The 19,934-nt window shown below is 46.6% G+C and overlaps 1 protein-coding gene across 5 annotated transcripts in view; it reads right to left on the bottom strand.

Annotated features, from left to right (window-relative positions):
- LOC135394417 (uncharacterized) overlaps positions 1–19,934 on the bottom strand; it is a 208,611-nt gene that overhangs the window by 184,227 nt on the left and 4,450 nt on the right. For all 5 annotated transcript variants that reach the window (XM_064625149.1, XM_064625150.1, XM_064625148.1 and 2 more), the window contains 2 exons: positions 19,509–19,581; positions 4,664–4,766 (listed from right to left, as the gene is read on the bottom strand). In XM_064625149.1, coding sequence (XP_064481219.1) covers positions 4,664–4,766; positions 19,509–19,581 — 176 coding nt within the window. The remainder of the gene's footprint in view (positions 1–4,663; positions 4,767–19,508; positions 19,582–19,934) is intronic.

Below are 19,934 nucleotides of genomic sequence, written 5' to 3' on the forward strand. Positions count from 1 at the left end.
GGCCTTTACGCCACAAGTCCTAAATTTATTTTAAATGATTGACAATAATTTACATTACAACAAACGCGGGTGGTATTGTGCAAAACGGGGATTCCTGTAGCGGTGAAGTATGTGGGAGTGCAAGGAGAAGTCATCTGCTATTCACATATTAACTGCACAGGCTGTCGCACAGCATTAGGGCAACTAAATCAAACTGAACGCCATGCAGTGTGATATAGATCCAGTACAGCATTATTAAGCCAAAGCTCTGACGCTCTCGCCCTGCCGTTACTCTCATACCTACCTCTGTTAAACTACCTCAACAAAAAAAAAAATGAAAAGGAAGAAGAAAGGGAAAAGAAGAAGAAAAAAAGGCCGAGCAGACCGCCGATTGAACCACGGACCTCGAAAGCAGTGACCAGCATCCTTACCACTGAGCCAACGATGTCATACGTGTTTCCTCCAGGAATGGAGGTACAGACGCTTCGCAAGCCACACCGAGCTTGTCAATACTTCTTTTGTCGTGGGAACAAAATAGGAGCGTCCCACAAGAGCGCACAAAGTTGCGAAGCGTACAAGACACGTTCAACTTTCATGTCCTACATGCGCATTTTCCGGAGAACCCATTGTTTTAGCCAAGTACGACAAAAATAGCACACCAATGCATTCTGCCATGAAGCCAACACGGCGAAAATAAGTCCTCCAGGAACAAAACTGTGACGCTCTTGTGCTTCCATTCCACTAGTACACAATCGATGGGCCTCTCACAGCAACACTCATGTGTGGGCTTTCCTTTCTAAGGCTCAGTGTCAACAGATATTCTAACAAAACCAGGTGGAATGCATAGCTTCAATGGAGGGCAGCGAGTACGCCGGTCAAGCCAACTTTAAGAAACCGTGTCCCGGATTTCTGGGAATGAGTTTCTTCCGATTGAGCTGGTGCAGAAGTTGTAACACAAGCAGTTGTACATAATGCAGTGCCTGACGACAGAGATTCTAAATATTCACGTTTTTGCCCGTTTTGAAGAGTTGAAAGATGAAAACTGCGACCCGACGAGCCCGACCAGTGGAGTGCACCTGTAGATTCCACAGTTTCGCCACGAAAACCACCGCCCCCCCTTGACCACGTGATCATCCGTAACGAATCACGACAAAGTAGCCGGAAGACGGCGCCAAAAAGCGCGCGCTGGCTGATCGAACTGCGCATGTGCGCTGGGTGCCCTCTCCACACCTTCTCACTCGATTTCTCTCTCCCCCCCCTGTTCCGAGCGCTTCGCCAGGCCATCTGCTAATATTATCGGGAAGCATAAAATGAAAATCCAGAAGACGAAGGAATTCACATGAACAAATTTATTGACACGGTAAACATATAAACAAGAAGCAACATTTGAATGCAAGTAAATCTACACGATTATTACAGAATACTGCAGAATAAATAGTGCCGAGCAACAGAAAGCGTGACTATCATATTATACAATCCTTAAGGGAACCTATTCGGTTTTGAGAAAGTAGATATTATTATACACATATATAGCACGTGATGAGTCGCAGAAGCCATCCGCTTCATCCCAGCACAACTGTCGAATTTTCTGGTGACAGGGGCCACATGCTCGCGGATCGCAGGGCCACGAACAGCTGTCGGTGTCTGAATGAAAAAAAAAAGGAACCTGCTAATGATAGGGTAAACCCGAGCACATGCAACGTTAATTGGCTGAATACGCTCTGTAAGACATGCTATCCTTACGCGCCTAATGTCGACTAATGACAAAATTCGAGGAGCCCTGCGTATGCGATGCACGCTGTTTTGCTTTTCATGAACACCAGTGTATCAGACACATTCAAATAGCGGAACAAAACGCAACAAGTTGCAGAATCATCAACCAGATCATGACTGATAACCGGCAGAAAGTGATGTAATACGGGACAAGGCGTACCTCCATGCACACAGTTAGGCGACAGTATTAAACGTCTCATCACTGACATGCATCATGCGTTTGTCTGCTTACCTTTCATTCAGGCGTTCGTCCATGGCTCGAACATCTTCGAAATCCACGAAACGAAATTACCGACTGCTCACATACGTAGACGCGAGCTACACAACGGTCAGACGGGTCGGCGCCTCGGCGCCTCGAAGAAACGAACGCGGGCGAATCCATCGGTTAAATGATCCTCAGCCAATCATGATCGAGAAAGGTCACGTGGGGGACCGGAGCCAATGGAAAGTAAATAGCCGGAATTTGGCGGGAAATGCCAGCGGCAACACTATTTTCGCGGCGGCGAAACCCGCTTACTGTGCCTCCTCTGGCCCGACGACCAACCGCGACGACATTTCAAAACACGTACTGATGCAGATGGCGCTCGGTCTTGCTCCTCGTGTCGACGACGAGGCCATTAAAGTTTCGGTTTCAAATTGTGCAAAGTTCGATTTCGGTACTCTGCGCGAATGTTTCTGGTATATTGACCCAACAAACAGTTGGAAACCACTTGGCAATCAAGTGGAAGCACTTCACTCTTAACCAGAGACGGTTTATTCCACTTCAAACCACTTTGGCATACAAATGGAACCACTTCGGATTCAGACTTTCAAATCAGATTTTCAACTGGGGGAGATCACCCACCGTAACCACTATTGTGATCTTTAAGGTTGTTTCATATATTTTTATTGTGCGTCTTTCAATATGTTTTCATCGTCTTTGTGTGACCTGGCAGCGTGATTTCATTTCCAATAAGCCCAAGTACTATACAGGGTGTTTACTTTGATGCTGATGAGAATTTTTATAAAAAAGCTATGAGGGCAGCACAGATGTCATTTTTGCAATCGAATTATAGGACCAGGCGGACATCCTCTCGAAGAATGTATAAAACTACAAATTGACTAATTACGTAAAATTCATTAATTAACTCTTTAATTAGGGGATTCTGAGCAAAAGCGCGATAGCAGAATTAGAGACTATGCTTGTTAAAAGCCATTCCGCGTCTAGCAAATCCTGAAACACGCACGTGCGTTAAAATATCCATCCCTGAATTTTGACACGAAACCGCTGTGACTGGGAACGCAGGGAGCACAGCGCTCATTTCATGTCAGGGGCGACGTTATTTGGAGCGACGAAGAGGATTGGAGTTGGCCGATATGATGGCCAGATAAACCGCTTTCCGGCCCTGATAAGCCTTCGTCGGCGTAGATGATGCGCTCTGAGGCGCGGTTCTTCGTTTTTGCTCATTTGCATACCAAAATCCAGCGATGAATATTTCACGGCACGCGCTCTTTTCTGGATTTTTAAAAGATAGAATGGCTTTGAACGAGGATTGACTCCAATTCTGCTATCTCGCTTTTGTCCAAAATTCCCTAATTTTAATGATGCTCAAAATCACCATGGACCTGCCTTTCCAACATACTGTTCAAAACTGTGTTATGTACTATGAAGCTGCAATAGTTTCAGCACAAAAATATGCATGCATTTCAATTTAAATTTGACATCCAGGTAGGATGTTGTCAGGAAGTCCCAGTGACATACTGCTCGGACGTCCCACTGGATAAAATTTGGACATTTTTCAAGATATCTTAAAGACATTTTTAGGACATCCATGAGGGACCAGGACCTCAGGATCATGCGAGGATGTCCTTAGGACGTCTTCACATTGCATCAGCCTCTGCAATTACCTTTTCTTTCTCTTCTTTTCTTTTTTGTTGTGGTCTTTCTTCCTAGTATTTAGCTTAATTTTTGTTGTTGTTGAGATGTATTTTTGTACATTTCTCTAGTACTTAATGTGTTATGATATTCACCTCAGATGAGAATGTGCACGAATTGGAGTTACAGCAGTCGCAGACGCGCACACCTGGATAAACAGCAATAAAAAGAGATCATGCCTGTGCTATAATAGATCACAGTAATAGATCAAACAAAACATGGCAAGTGTGGACACGATGAAATCTCAAAGGGGGAAGCTGGGAAGCTGCCCAACTTGGAGTCTTAGCGACCATTCTAGGGACAAAATGGTACCTGTGAGGCTCCAGCTGGAACTTTTGGAACCATCTGAGACCAGAGTGGTACCACTGATGTCACCAAAGTGGAACCAGCCACCCCACTTGGGAATCCAGCTGGGACCATCCACATTCAACTGGAACCATTCCGGGACCATCAAACATCCAACTGGAACCAGTCCAGATTCAACTGGAACCATTCTGGGACCAGTCTAGATTTTCGCCTGGGCCGGTAACCATGCTGACAATCAGCGGTTATATTACACTTCTGGTAGGATTCTGTGACAACGATTAGATACGATCTTAGCTCAAGGTCAAATTCAAACATATTTCATGGCGAAGTTTGCAAGCTTGCTTGCAACTTTTGCAATTTGCTCGCAATGGACCGTCCGCGAATCGGCAACATCCTCTGTATATGATGTCACGGCCAGTTCGCCTCGCAGGCGCGTCGTGGCAACCGCCGTGGTTAGTATACAATATTTTCGTTATTTGAACGATTTGCAGCTTCATATTTCACAGGTGAATGCTTTAGCACAGAGCAACAAATTAAAAATGATTGCAGGCTTGTCAAATATCCTTTCATGGCCCCTTCAAATTTATTTCGTGACTCTCTTGCTATGGTTGACTGGCCCCCGCCAGTAGTACATTCATTGTGGGTATTTTAATAACGTAAACGCCACGTACTATTTGATGTATGCATTACCTTCCGGCGTGCTGTCCACTGCGTTCAGCTTCAGTTGCACAGCAGCGTCGTCGGAACTCATGGCCGCGAAAAGGCTCAGCATAAGAATGATGCTGTTCAGCGTCTGTATGGAAAGAAATATTTTGACGACAAAACAAAAGGCGGATATGAATAGATATAAATACACAAATGATCACACTGCGTGGAACAGACACAAATACGGAGCGCTTGTAGAACCTTTGATCACTGTTTTATTACTGACATACTCTGACATTTATTTCTTTTGCACGTGCGTATCTTTACCCAAAGCAGCTGTTACAAACTGCGTTGTACATAGCGCCGCTATCGTATTAGTTACTTTTTCAGTAGCGGATAGCGATCGCAACTATATTTTCAATTAGCAGCGAAAAAAGTGTTTCTGGTACAAGTTCGAACAGCGGAACTGTTTCTTTTCTATCGCTACCTTCCAAAAATTACACAACTGGAAAAAAGGCCTCCCTTCCCTTTTCTTTTATTTTCTTGTCGTTGAGGCTGACGGTCTTCTCCGACATAGCAGTGATCCTCTTCAATTTGAAATAGTCATTATCAGCTAACTTAAAAGGACAGTTGCATCCCTACCAGTTGATTTTAATACTCTGGTGCCATCTCATTGCTCGTTGACTACTGACCACGGTATTGAAAATCCCACGCGAGATACTGGCGCAGTTTCACTGCTATTCGATGGAATACACCACAAGAGCAAGACGCCAAATGTTGAGATCATGCTGGAATTCCCTGTCTGGAAAAAGGTGAAAACGCCATTCCCCTACACCCACCCCCAATCAAAGCACGGCCTTGAGAAAACAGATGCCTAGCTATATACGACTACCTTCGCATCCGGCGCGCTGTTTCACTCAAGTTCGCATTAGAGTTGGTGTGAGCATTTTCGAGCTTGCCTTTAGCCATCCTTCTTAACAATCAACTGAATGATGGAGGGACACACCTCGACTTCACCCGAAGTACCTCCCACTGCGTTGTTTTACGCTGCCAGAACAGAATCCGCCAGATATGAGGCTCACCTGCTGCCAAGTGATGAACCACGACAGCAGCAATACATGGTGGTGAACGTTTGTCAGCTGCATTCCAAGGGTATCCAGTACAAATGGGACCCGGTGATAGTGCTACAGATGGGGTTCAGTTTCAGTAGTCCCCTACTACACTCAGCTGTACCTTCGATTGGGCTGCCTTCGCTGAGCGCTACGTCTGGATATGACCAGGTTAGTACGTTTTCAACTCAAGTCGAATGCTTTTGCAGTGTTCTATTGCGCCAGTTCTCATGCATACGTGTACATACGAAGCGCATTATGCTGCGTATTATGAAAAGCGTGAATTGCATTTTGATCACTCACTTTAATGCATAATTCAGAAACGGGCTATAAGCATTTCCATTTGCAAGTATTGGAAGCAATTCAAAGGCAAGCTCCATGACAAAGTCAAATATGCACATGCTTATTTTGTAACTTTGGATACAGTAGCATTGCGCCATCCACAATTAAAGCGTAGACATCAACCTCACGCACAATTGAAACAAAAATTGGTAGTAATATATCGCTGCGGTTTTATGTGTAATTGATCCCACCACAGTCAGACTGCATGTACTGATACATACTAGTAGCTATACTCTATTGTGTATACACCATTTTTTGTCTTGTCATACCACCCACAGCAATAAACAATCTATTCATATTTACTTATTAACAGTCTGATGCAGCTGCATATGTGGATCTGATATTTCAATAAGTAAGTCGGAATTTAGTTCACGGCAGCCGATGCAGTAACGCGCCCCAAGTCATGAAGTCATTCTTCGACGAACAAAAAAAGAAAGAAGTTGTCCTGATGTCCTGTGTGTGCCGCACACCTGGAATTGGGTGATTTCAGGCAGGGTTAGGCAGGGTGGTCCAGTCGACCTCTTCATTTTTTTTTTTCGTTCCAACATGTATGAAATCCAGGTTCCTGGAAAGCATATCAGTCGCAAAGATAACAGAAAAACTTGTTAATTTGCGTTTTGAAAAAAAAAAAATGTTATTGAAGAACGACGACTTCGAGAACTGAGCTTCGTCGCAACTTTCAGGCCCAGTATCTTCGTAAGTGTTCAAGATATTCCACTGGTATTTTTTATGTGAAAAGTATACGTTATGGCCTAGTGTTTAGCGGCCTGGCACTGATACATACTTTTTCATCGTCGAGTTAAAAAATAGCAAACCCGGTTCATTCGTACTTGCTTTCTTTTTCGCTACCTGACTACTGTCGTTTGCCTGGACGAATATTAATGAGATTGAGATTGATACCAATCTATTCGCCAGAAAACGCCCCTTCTTTTGACATCAAGCGCGTTGCAGGAAAACTTGGGAGCTGGTTCCTAGCGGGAGTTTGGTGAAGTGTGATGCGCCGAAAACGCCGAACTTTACGAGCGTGCTTCCCATATTCGCCCACTGTGGAGGGTCACCATATTGGTCATAGTCGCTGTTCATTATAAGCTGAAATATTAAGCTTAAAGCTTAAAAAAATCACTTCAGAAATGGGCGAAGCGGAATTACCGGCGTTTGAATTGTACTTGTCACGGCTCCTTCCTGCCAGGCGCCTTGAAGGTGGACAGTGGATTCTCAACTCTTCGGGAGCTCCCTCAGAAGTGGAATCGTGTACGACGAAAGTCAGATTCTAGCTTAAGTGTTTATTCAACAAGAACCCCAGTTTCGCAAAGAGAACATTAAACTACAGGTCTAAGAAAGAAACTATACATGTACAAATGAAAAAAAAAAAAGAAAAGGCTTGCAATAAACGACACTTGAACCGAAAACAGCGGTCCATGCAAAATCTATGACCGGGGATACACTTTCTTCTGTGCAGTTCTGCATGTCCTTGCTACGAAGACCCCGCGCACAGCATTCTAGTTTTTCTTGCATTCCCACAGATGCCAAGAATGTATCCCTGAGACGGGTCGGAGGGCTTCACGTTTCTTATCTTTGTCACGCGGAAGCTAGCGATACTTCCTGTCGGTATATGAAACAAGCGGATGTTGGGCAGCTTTGGCGAGAGTGAGGCGACTAGATCAGAAGCACTTCTAATGCCCTTGTCTGCCCCAGATCTCAGGTTGTGCACTGTTGCATTGTGCTTCAACCCCCCCTCCCCCCCCCCCCCCCCCGACGCCGTCGTATGCACTCTTCCCGTGCCCTGTTGCAGTGAAGACCCATTTTGCTTCTACATAGTTCGTACAGGTAATTTCGTGCAAACGAAAGCGGTTTTTGAAATCGGCAGCTGCCACATCCGACATGTACATAATTGGTAGGGTTGGGCACGATACTTCAAAAAAGTATCTTCGATACCGATACGCGATACCCTCAAAAATTGTATTTCCGATACCGATACAAGATACAGAACCGAAATTGATTTTCGATACAGATACTCGATACTGTATCGTCGATACTTCGATACATCACTGAAATCCCGAATATAATAAAGCTGGTGTTATGATTAGCGAAGTTTACATCACTGAAATCCCAATATAATAAAGCTGGTAATATGATTAGGTCTCCATCAGACGACGTGACAGTAAAATATTTTCCATCCAAGATTTCGCACCGGAGTTCGTCAGCCATAGCAGATACTCGATTTTCTTAGTTGGCCGTTGTGAATTGTGAGCTGTAGAACGGGTTACAGCTCAAGCTAAACCGGCGGCTATTCTTTTGGCACGACAGACGTGGAATCCACTAGTTAAGTGGACGTGCACTTGCGCACTGAGCAGGGGGACATCGGGCAGCGCAGTTCCAGAAGCCGTGAGGTTAGTCCTCTGTAAGGCCGCTATGGATGACGCCGAGCGTTTTCGGCGCGCCAGCCGTAGAAAGAGACGGAAGAGATTTTTCTGGAACCAACTAGAAGGCCCGCGCGCCCGCGAGCGCATCCCAGAGCACGGCCCAGGGCCTCCTCTCCCGGCTACCTTGACGATGGAGCACGTGCACGGACGTAAGCTCCGAGCGAATTTATGGTCGACATGCCTACGCCGCTGTGGCCCGGCTTGTACTACCCCCTAGCGCCGCCGACCAAAAGTCTCACAACAGCCTCAATATTTGCGCCTTTTTTTTTTTTTTTTTGTATCGAGTATCGTTAAAATACACGATACACTAAAAATGTATTTTCGATACCGATACTCCGATAGTCTCATTTCCGGCACGCGATACCTAATACCGATACACAAAATGTATCGAAAGATATCGAAGATACATGCATCTTCGATACTGCCCATGACTGATAATTATGGAGACGATTGGGCGATTTTCATCCAACCAGTCCTCGATAGCATTCGCGGCGTACAAGGCACGGGCACAGTCATGGCATAGATCATAACTAACTACTGCGAAACACTGCGATGAAAGTCCGGCCATTACTACGACGCACGTGAAAATGGAGATCTGATTTTTGGCCCAGTAGTACGACTGCACTTCGTCCGGAAGAACGACTGTCCAATTCTCTGCAAAGTCAAAGTGGAGGACGACGGTGGTCTTTGGAATGTTAGTATTTATAGCGTGGATAGCTTCACTTTGAATACTTCTTATGTAACTGACTTATAGATGAGGCTGTCCGCCTCATTTCTTTTAAGAAAAGCGATGGCTTAAGGACTTTCTGGATGAGGCATCCTGGTTCCCAAACTGCAACCGTGATCTCATCCTCATCTGGAATCTCCAGCTTCTCAAGAGTAATAGGCTGTTCCCTGGACATTCCTTGCATGTTCGCACGAAGCAGGACCCTTCGGGGCTGCTGTATTAGCGCAAAGATTCAAAGTCTTCACTAGTCATCCTTTGCCGCGACTACTGTTCTTCGCAGCTGATACGCACAAGCGAAAATTTGCGCAGTAAACACACACCCTTCATGTCGAGGGCCGGTGTGTACTCACTTCGGGCGCAGCCTGTAGAATTTCGTGAGACCGAGCTGGGCTCCTGGGTGATTTTTGCAGAATGTCCGGCAGGCCTCAGAAGTCCGTCTGGTCATGTACCGTTTCGCTACCTGCACCACCTTGTCGTCAACCACCCGTTAACCACATCCTTACGGTTGGGGCTTAGCACGGAGCACTGGAGTTCATCATTAGTGTAATACTTGCGCTGCAGAAACGTCTTCGGCCTTAAGCTTGTACATAATGGTCCGGCATAGCCCACATTCCACTTTTCTTCAGCTTGTGGGACGTATCTATCATGTACTTGGTAGCCTCAGGAACCAGGTACAAGATTTCACTCTTGGTGAGGCTTTCGGGGAGCACGATGTAGAGTCGGCATCTCTCCTTGTGTGACGAGGTAGCCACGAGAGCTGTGCGAAAGTTTTCTCCCCACAGACGATTCACAACCACGTCGTCTTCGTCACCCGAGGACTCTGCTCTGCTATACACGATACCAATTTCTTCGTTACAGCTTGCTGTATTTCTTTTTTTTTTTTTCGCTTAGCGTACGGTTTCCTTAGTCGTGGCTTGACGGCTGCTTTTGGCTTTAAAGGCGAAACGTCCAGGCTTCCTGCTTCGAGACTTGCGCAAGAGTGTCCTCCTTCGAGACAAACGGTGGACCAGATGAATCACTGCTTCCATCCTTGGCAAGGGAAGAGGTATGCTATTCGAGGTAGCAAAAGCAGTGATAGCACAAAACGTCGCTGTCGCTCAGTTGCTTGTTTCAAGGCAAAACCCTCCTCAGGCGACCACTCACGCACACTGCGACCACTCCTGCCATGTGCAGCAATGTGCTTCCTCTGCCTCCCAGCATAGTCGGCACAGAACGCACGATCTGCACTGTGGCCCCTCTCCATATGCCCTTTCGTCAATAACAGAAAGCACGTTAGAGCTGCTGCAGCCGTGCTGCGATGCGTCCCAAAGAAGAAAGCTGAATATGCGCAGAAGGAAACACTGGGGTTGACGTTGATGGCGATAGAAGGTGTTTTACCTTCGGGCCTCTCCCAGGAAAATTCCAACACAGGTACATGTACAGTGTCCTCAAATTTTGACGCAACCAAAGGACCCCTCTACCTCTTCGGCCGTTCTTTTCGCAGTTGGTCAGAATAGAAAACTGATTACGCTCCACAGTTCTATGCCTATTGATCCAAGACGCGTTTGAGTGTGGTCTTCGTCGTCAGCATGCATGTTGTGACCTTCAAGCAAATTACGGAGCCGTGACAAGCGACGTCGGCGTTGACGCAGCGCCACAGGTTTCTCAAGTGAGGAAACTCCAAACATCGGTAATTCCGGTTCGCCCATTTCTGAAGCGAATTTTTTAAAACTTAATATTTCAGCTTATAATGAACAGCGACTGTGAGCAATATCATGATCCTCCTCAGTGGCGAATAAGGGAAGCACGCTCGTAAAGTTAGGCGTTTTTAGTGCATCACCCCTCACGAATCTCCCGCTAGAAACCAGGGGTGGGCAGTAATACTATTTTTTCGTATTATAATACTAATACATAATACTCCACAAAAACACGTATTATGATACTAATACAAATACTTTTCGAAAATGTGTATTATAATACATAATGCTAATACTGTATTATAATACATTATGGTAATAAAGGAATACATGACTTTTTGAAATACCCAGGGCGTACACAACATTTATTTCACGATTTACAGTGCCTGTTTTATGAAACAATGGATGCATTACTGATTATTTGGCTTTCATAACATTTTCTCAAAAATTAAATCTTTGAGTCAGTGGTGGATCCTGGGTGGGGGGAAACAGTCAGTTTATACATTGGATTTCCCTCTCTCCCCTCTCCTACTACGCGCCCCGGCAAAGACACCGCCCCCCTCTCCTCCTCAAACCGAGGGTCTGGATCCGCCCCTGCTTCGAGTGCTCTCCTGTATGGTCGAAGCAAAGAACGTCTTGTGGCATATTGAATATGCCACATGACGTCTAAGACATATCCCTTCTAAGCCTAGCCAGGGTTGAGGGCAACTGTCCCTCCTGAGCTGCCCCCCCCTACCAGCGTGGGAGGGGGGCGAAGATTTCCCTCGTACCAGAAGTAAAAGCCTGCCCTGGTGCGTACATTAACCTTGGACACAGAGCTAGAAATTGATTGTTCCTTTCTTTCTGGGGAATTTTATGACCAGAGAGTGTACACTGACTGATCACCGAAAGAATAGGTGTTCAAAGAGATGACGACCAAAAACGTGTGGTGTGCTGACCCACCTGACCGGATTTTCACCATGCTGATAGCGTATTCGGGGTGAACGAACACATCAAAATCTGAGAAGTATTACTGGGGTATTATAATACTTGTAATACGCGTTTCTGCGTATTATAATACTAATACAAATACATTTTCAAAATCTGTATTATAATACGTAATAGTAATACAAAAATGTATTACAGTAATACTATTATAATACAAAGTATTATAATAGTGCCCAGCCCTGCTAGAAACCAGATCCCAAATTTTCCTGCAACGAGCTTAATGTCAAAAGAAAGGGCGATTGCTGGCGAATAGATTGGTATCAATCTCATTAATATTCGTCGAGGCAAAGGACAGTAGTCAGGAAGCGAAAAAGCAAGAAACTGTACGAATGAACCGGGTTTGTGATTTTTTAACTCTGCAATGAAAAAGCACGTATCAGAGAGAGGTCACTAAACACTAGGGCATAACATATACTCTTCTAAAAAAATATCAGTGGAATACCTTGAACGCTTACGAAGGTACAGGGCCTAAAATTTGAGACGAAGCTCAGTGCTCGAAGTCGTCGTTCTTCAATAACATTTTTTGAAAGGCAAACTACACAGTTTTTTCTGTTATCTTTGCGACTGATATGCTTTCCAGGCACCTGGCTTTCATATATGTTGGAACGAAAAAATTTAAGAGGTCCACTGGACCACCCTGCCTGACCCTGCCTGAAATCACCCAATTTAAGGCTGCGGTAGCTGTAACTGTTCGTTTGAAAGACGAGTGTCACCATGACACAGCTCAAAGTCTGTGGATACTTGCCCTGGAAAAAATGTTTCAAAGGTTGTCCCTATGTCCCCACAGTCTACTGTTTATATTGCATCATACTTTATTAGCTCTGCTGTTAGAATAAATATATGTATGTGCAACAAATTACACCTGTTCACGTCTCTGCCTACCATGTTGTAGGACTGAGTGAACCGTCTGTGCACCCAGCTGCATTTTGCACTTTCTATCTGCATGGAGAACTTACTTATTTCAGAAAAAAATGATCACAATATAAATTTTTCGCTTCCGGAATTATAAGAAAAAATGAGGGCAAACATTTTTATTTCAAAACATGCATTGCTGTTCCACATCTCAATGCGCATTTGTGTCACACCTGCCAAAGTGTACTGGAAGCTGAAACATGATCAATAACGCAAGCACGACACAGACGTACAAGGGACAGCGTTTACTAGTTTAGCAAATTGCTAACCAAGGAGTCTGGACAACATAGCCCAAAAAGGAACGATCACGTTTAATCGCGCTATCAGTCACGCGACAGCCAAAAGGATCATGCCGATGGCGATCGGGTCGCTACTCCCCCCCCCCCCCCCCCAAAGAAGGTGAACTAGGTATGTGGAGGGTGGTTCCAGTGAACATGTCGGGGTTGTAGCAATAATGGTGAGGCGGTTTTGTCTGTTGATGTTGAATCAGGCAGATGGCAGAGGCTGTGCTGATCTTGAGTGGGGTCAAGAATGGCAGGTTTGAGGCGATCTCGGGAGACAGTGTGTGACCGACCATATATGTCAATCTCGAATGTTTTTGCTGCCCTCCGGAGAACGGGGTAGGGGCCGTCGTATGGAAGCTGAAGAGGTGAACGAACAGAGTCACGGCGTAGGAACACCTGAGTGGATGTGTTCAGTTGTCTGGAAGCGCTCGACAGCTCCATTTGACTGGGGGTGATAGGCCGTTGTGCGGCAACGTTTGGTGCCAATCTAAGTAAGGAGTGCATTGAATGTGGCCGACTCAAATTGACGACCCTGATCTGTGACGACGATGGACGGCACTGCAAAGCGGGCTACCCAGGTAGTGAAGAATGCTCTCGTCACCGAATCTGCAGTGATATCCGGCAGAGGGCAAGCTTCCGGCCATCGTGTGTAGCAGTCTACACAGGTGAGGAGGTAGCGATGCCCTCGAGACTCAGGAAGAGGTCCCACAATATCAACGTGAACATCACTGAAGCGGTTGGTCGGCTGAGAGAAAGGCTTTAGGGGGGTAATTGTATGGCGGTTGGAGGACTGGCAAATTAGGCATTGTTGAGTCCAAGCGCGGATCGTTGTGTTCATGTTGGGTCAAACGAAGCGTTGTGCGATGAGTCGTTGTGCGCCCTTAATGCCTGGGTGAACCAAACCGTGGAGCGTGGCAAACACTTGTCGGCGGAATTCCAAGGGAAGATACGGTCGAGGGGCATGCTGTGACGTATCGCACGTGATGGTGACACGGTGGTTCGTGCTGAGCGGGAGTTCCTCCAAGCGCAAACTGGTGCCTGATGAGCGTAGCCTGGGAAGCTCGGGGTCGTCACGCAGTTTCCGGGCGAGGTCACTGTACGATAGGGTTGAAGGCAGCGTTATCGCAAACGACGCGCGCGGTAAAGAATCGGCCACTGTGTTGTCCTGGCCAGAGATGTGACGGAAGTCTGTGCTTAACTCAGCCAGGAAGGAGAGCTGGCGTTGCTCCCGATCGGAAAGAGCGCTGCCCGAGGCGTGTATTGCCGAGACTAAACGTTTGTGGTCTGTGTTAAGATGAAAATTGCAGCCTTCCAAGAAATGACGGAAATGTTTGGCTGCTGCGTAAGCGGCCAGGAGCTCTGCCGAAGGTGCTGTAGCGCTGTTCCGTGGAAGAAAGATTTCGAGAGAAGAACGCCAGAGGTGTCCAAATACCTTGCAAACTCTGTTGCAACACCGCTCTAATACCAGTGTTAGATGCGTCGACGGCGAGAGAAGTTTCCGCACCTTCCTTCGGGTGAGCTAGTAACATTGCTTGCGCGATGCAATGCTTGATATCCGCAAACGCTTGCTCATGTATCGAATCCCACAGAAGGGTAGTTTTGGGGTCGTGGCGAGCGGAGAGGAGGTTGTGGAGAGTATGAAGAACCGTTGCTGCATGAGGGACAAAGCGGCGGTAAAAGTGTGCTAACCCGATAAACCGACGGAGTTGTCGTTGCGATGTTGGGCGAGGATAGTCGGTGATTGCTTGAACCTTGGCTGGAATAGGGCGGATACCGTTACGTGTTACTAAGTGTCCGAGAAACTCTAGATGCTGGACCCCGAACTCACACTTTGAAGCATTAATTGTGATGTTGTATATATACTTTTTCAAGCGTTCAAATAGTTGGCGGAGATGGCTTAGGTGTTCATCGTGCGAACGGCTTGCTACGAGGATATCGTCGATATAGGCGAAGGTGAAATCAAATCCTTGCAGAACTTCGTCTATCAATCTCTGGAAAGTTTGTGCAGCATTTCGCGGTCTAAATGGCATTCGTTGGAATTCGAAGAGGCCAAAGGGAGTTGTGATAGCTGTCTTCGAAATGCTGTCTGGAGGCATAGGGATTTGATGACATACCTTCATTAAATCCACATTGGAAGAGAAGGTGGCGTCATGCAACCGAATGAACAGGTCGTGTGTCAAAGTGCGGGGTAAACAAAGTGCGGGGCCGTGCGTGTACATGGGGCAAAGGATACCTGTCAGGAACTGTCACCCGATTCAATGCCCTGTAGTCCCCACAAGGCCTCCAGCCCCGGTGTTTTAGGCACTATATGTAGCGGCGATGCCCATGCGCTGGAGGAAGGACGGATAATGCTGACGTCGAGCATGTGTTGAAATTCGTCCTGCGCTATGCGCAAACGTTGCGGAGCTAGTCGACGGAGGCGTGCACTTAAGCGTGAACTGCATGGCCCGAAAAGCATCCGAATTCTTTCCGAACCGAATTATTCGGAAAACAGAATTTCGGGCCGAATTCGGCCCGATCTGGCCAAGCCGGATTTCTCCTCCGAAATGGGAAGTGACGCCAACCGAAAAAGTAGAAGCATTCAATGGCTATTCAGCCGGAAAGAGAACCATAGCAACGATGACGCAGCAATCGGGTCGACTGTTGCCGTGTTTGCTACTCCTACCCCTATGAATACAGGGATTATCTCATTGAGCTGGATGGTTGAAAGGCGATGTTCCCCAAGGTCAGAAGTCTTCGGCCAAAATTCGGAGTGCATTTCGGTAACATGCGGTGATGCACAGAAAAAAAGTTCGGTCCCGATTTCGGTTCGGCCATTTTTTCGGATAGTTCTTCGTGTCATGCGGTTCAGCCTTTACTGGAGGTCTGGTTGTTTGAATATAATGAGACACACCGCGCGTTGGCTCTATGGTTGTACTGCAGGGGGCGAGGAGTGCAGGGAACGTGCGTAGTAACGTATGCAACGGCGTGTTGTCTGCTGGCATCAACGATGTGCATACAGCTGGTGAGTTTGTTACCACCGTGCAGTGAATACTTAAGTGGGTGTTGCCATCAATGAGACATGATTTGGACATGTCAACCACAAGATTGCGATATCGAAGGAAATCTGCTCCCAGGATTGAATGTGACACGTCTGCGATTAGAAACACCCAATGAAAGCAACGCCTTTGGTCCCAAAGTGACAGTCAGGGAACGTTGCCCATACGTGCGAATGGGAGTTTTATTGGCGGCACGGAGATTTACGGATTTGGGCGTGAACCGATCTAGTCCTGAAGGCGGAATTCCGCTCACCTCCGCGCCTGTGTCGACCAGGAATCTGCGGCGGGTTTGACGATCGATGATGAAGAGTAGGCGACCATGCTGTTGCCCGTGACCGTCCGTCGCCAACGGTGGGGTGATCGGTTTCCCGACCACGCACACGGCGCTTGACACTTTCTTGCGGCTACACCGAAACGCCAGTGAAACCAACAGAGCCTTGTTGCGCACGCGAACTTGGGGATGGCTTCGTTCGAGAGGTGGGAGGCGACAGCTGTCGATCGCGTCGGCTCTGCGGCGAAGACGAACGAGTGCGCGTTCGCTGCTGTGACACCAGATTCTCCGAGTGGTCGACCCTTGCACGGCACTCAGAGCAGGTTGCACAAATAGCTGATGGTGACGTCGTTGTCAGTTTGGTCAACGCTGATGACTGGCTGCTGGAGTCAATGATGCGGTTCGCATGCTCGGCGAGAGCGGCGTTATCCCTTTCTCCCGACGCTGCGAGAATCATACGGACCTGTGCTGGCAATCGTTGGAAGAGCAGCTCCCGTACGATACGATCATCTACAGCGGATTGCGTGTCTCCAAGTATCTGATTCATCCTTCGGAGAAGTTGAGTGGGTTACGGTCGCCGAGTTCTTCAGTTACCAAATGCTTACCAAAAGCTGGAGGCGTGTCGCCTCAGATGCTGTGAATCGTTTTACGAGCGCTGCTTTGAGAGCGTCGTATGGATTTGCTTCGGGTATCCGTGACAGTACGTATCGAACTTCTGCCATGTCCGAAGCTGAGAGAGACGAGACAACATAGTGACTGTGATTAACTGACTGTGACTGTGTGACTGTGTGTAACTGTGATTCGGCCTGGAGGAACCATAAAGCGGGCTCTGCAGACGAAAACGATGGGCGCCGAAACTGGGGGGCGCCGGCAGCTGTGATCTCCGGTGGTCGCTCAGCTTGGTCTCCCGCTTGCGTAGCCATGAGAATGAAGTGTGCCAAAGCCGAGTGGAAGTCGATCGTATCACGTCAGGGTCAACAAGCAAATTGCTAAGCAAGGAGTCTTAACATAGCCCAAAAAGGAACGATCACGTTTCATCGCGCTGTCAGTCACGCGTCAGCCAAAACGATCACGCCGATGGTGATAGGGTCGCTACACTAGCAACAGCAACATAGGATACATTGCCTAAACTGCCAGCTCCTTTGCTACAAAGGCGGCTTCCGTTGGGAACAGGTTAACGGGTTTGCGTTATTCGTCACGTTACTAAACCGACATGCTCTTCATCTTCTTGCACTTCTGGAAGCTGAAAATACCGCAACCGCACATGGTACTCTCTGGCTAGAACAATATTGGAACCCATAACGAATCGCACATTATATTTACCGTTTAACAATCTTTGTACTTGTAGCTACCCGGACATGGTACGTTTCGTTTAGAACAACCTTGGAAGCTATCAGGCACCGCACATGGTATACTTCGTTCAAAACAATTTTGATTCTCCTAGCGAACCCAACCAGAGGAGCGGTACCAGTGGAGCGAATACCTTTGGAGTGGTATTCTTCGTTCACAACAAAATACTATCCTCCAACGAACCGCACGTACGTGATATTCTTCGGTTAGAAGAAGACTTTTATTTATTTATTTAACTGGTACTGTTAACCCTGTACTAGGGTTGTCACAGGAGAGGTACAGAAAAGTCAAAACATAGCACTTAACAATTCACAGCCATGCACTTGTGTTAGTGTGCGTCCTTCTTTATTTATTTTCCCCTAGTTTCGGCTTTCGTTACGGATATCTGCCACCAGCTCGCTTGCAATCCATCTTCTTTATCGTTAGTATTCTTAGTTCATAATAATAGTGAAACCAATAGCGAACTGCACACGGTAGTGTAGTATAGTGTTTGGCTTATAGTGCACACGTAGCGTAGTGTTCAGCGCACTCGACCTGTAATCGAGAGGTGCGTGGTTGTTCGACTCCCTCCGTTGTCTGCTGTTTTCGACGACTGCCATATTTCTATTTTTCATGCTCCTAGGCAGCTTAATGCTCGTGTTCTGTTCTGTTCGCCTGTTTTAGCCTCGGAACAGTTACTTTCCATCATGTTCACCAGATGCCGCTGCCTCGTACTTGCGTTATATGTATATGTGTGTATGAGAAAAGAAAACAATGTAGCATATAATGTGAAGAAAGTGTCCCGTCAGTCGACTGAGAGTGTCGCCGAAAAGCAGGTGTCAGCGTAGCGTTGTGGTTAGCGCACTCGACCGGTAATCTAGAGGTGCGTTGTTCGAACCCAGCCGCTGTATGGATTATTCGACGACTGCCATATTTCAACTGTCTATATTTCAACGGCATACTTCGCAGACAACGATACAGGAACCGAGAAAGAAAGAAAGAACTGCACATGATAGTATTCATCGTTCAACAATATTGGAGCCTACAACAAACAGCATAGGGTACTCGTAGTTTACATCAATACTGGAACATATAACGAAGCTCGCATAGTATTCTACGTTTGGAAAGAGACTTGAACCTCCTGCGAACCACACAAGGTGTTCTTCTGACAGCATCGTTGTATGTTTCGTGTACAACAATACCGCACTAACCTATAACGAACCGCAGGTGGAACCTATAACGAACCGCACTAGTGGTATTCCACATTTGGAAGGAACATTAGAACCAATAAGGACGCGCACATGCTATCTTTTGTTTAGAACAAAATTGCTTTATCGAACCACGCCTATGGTATTATCGCTTCTGAAGTATATGGGGTTGTATGGCGTACCGCGTGTGGAGTATGCTATTTAGAACCATGGAGAGATACACACGGAACAGCACTGTACCATACACTTAATATCACATTACCACGTATGTAATAACATTGGAAGGTAGCGTACTACACACAATACTTTCACTTGTAGGAAACGTTGCAGAGGTGTACAACGAAACGCACATGGCGTTCATTTATAACAGTAGTTGTTTCGAGCATGAACAGTCGTTAGTGTTCTTCGCCCTCGTTACATCGAACTCATGAAACTTTCTTGATGGCGTCAAATTTAACGCTATCGTTGGGAAGCATTTTCAGTTCTGGATACCGTAATCACACTTGATGGTTACGTTCCTATATATCGCGTCTTTACACAGGGTGCCATCCACTCCAGCGTGAAGCATAATATACAATACTCACGAATGAGGCGCTTGCCATGGTCTGGATACTTGGTCTGTCTTTGAGGAATAGAGTTTCATCAAAGAAACCCATTCTGAAAGGAACATATTTGATTTTATTGTTACAACAGGGTGTCTACAACACTGCAGCCTTCCAATACCCTGACTTTTCCAGGTTTTCGCTGGCTATAGCAAGTGAATTCCCTTACCAAAACAAAAGGGAACTAGGTGACCGCTGCAACGTTTTGATACAGATCATTTATTGAGGAATTAGTAAGACTGCCCTACTTTTCTGCCTCTGAGCTTGTCGTATTGGCGAATGTTACTTACAGCAACGCTTGCTGCGGCGTGGCCGCTCATACTCATCAGCTCTCGCGATTCCCTGCACTTCGTGACGACACTTGTTCGCGATTTTCCCTGACTTCAGCTGCCTTTTTCGCAAATTCCC

This window comes from Ornithodoros turicata, chromosome 5 (genome assembly GCF_037126465.1).
Source record: "Ornithodoros turicata isolate Travis chromosome 5, ASM3712646v1, whole genome shotgun sequence".
NCBI classification, from domain to species: Eukaryota; Metazoa; Arthropoda; class Arachnida; order Ixodida; family Argasidae; genus Ornithodoros; species Ornithodoros turicata.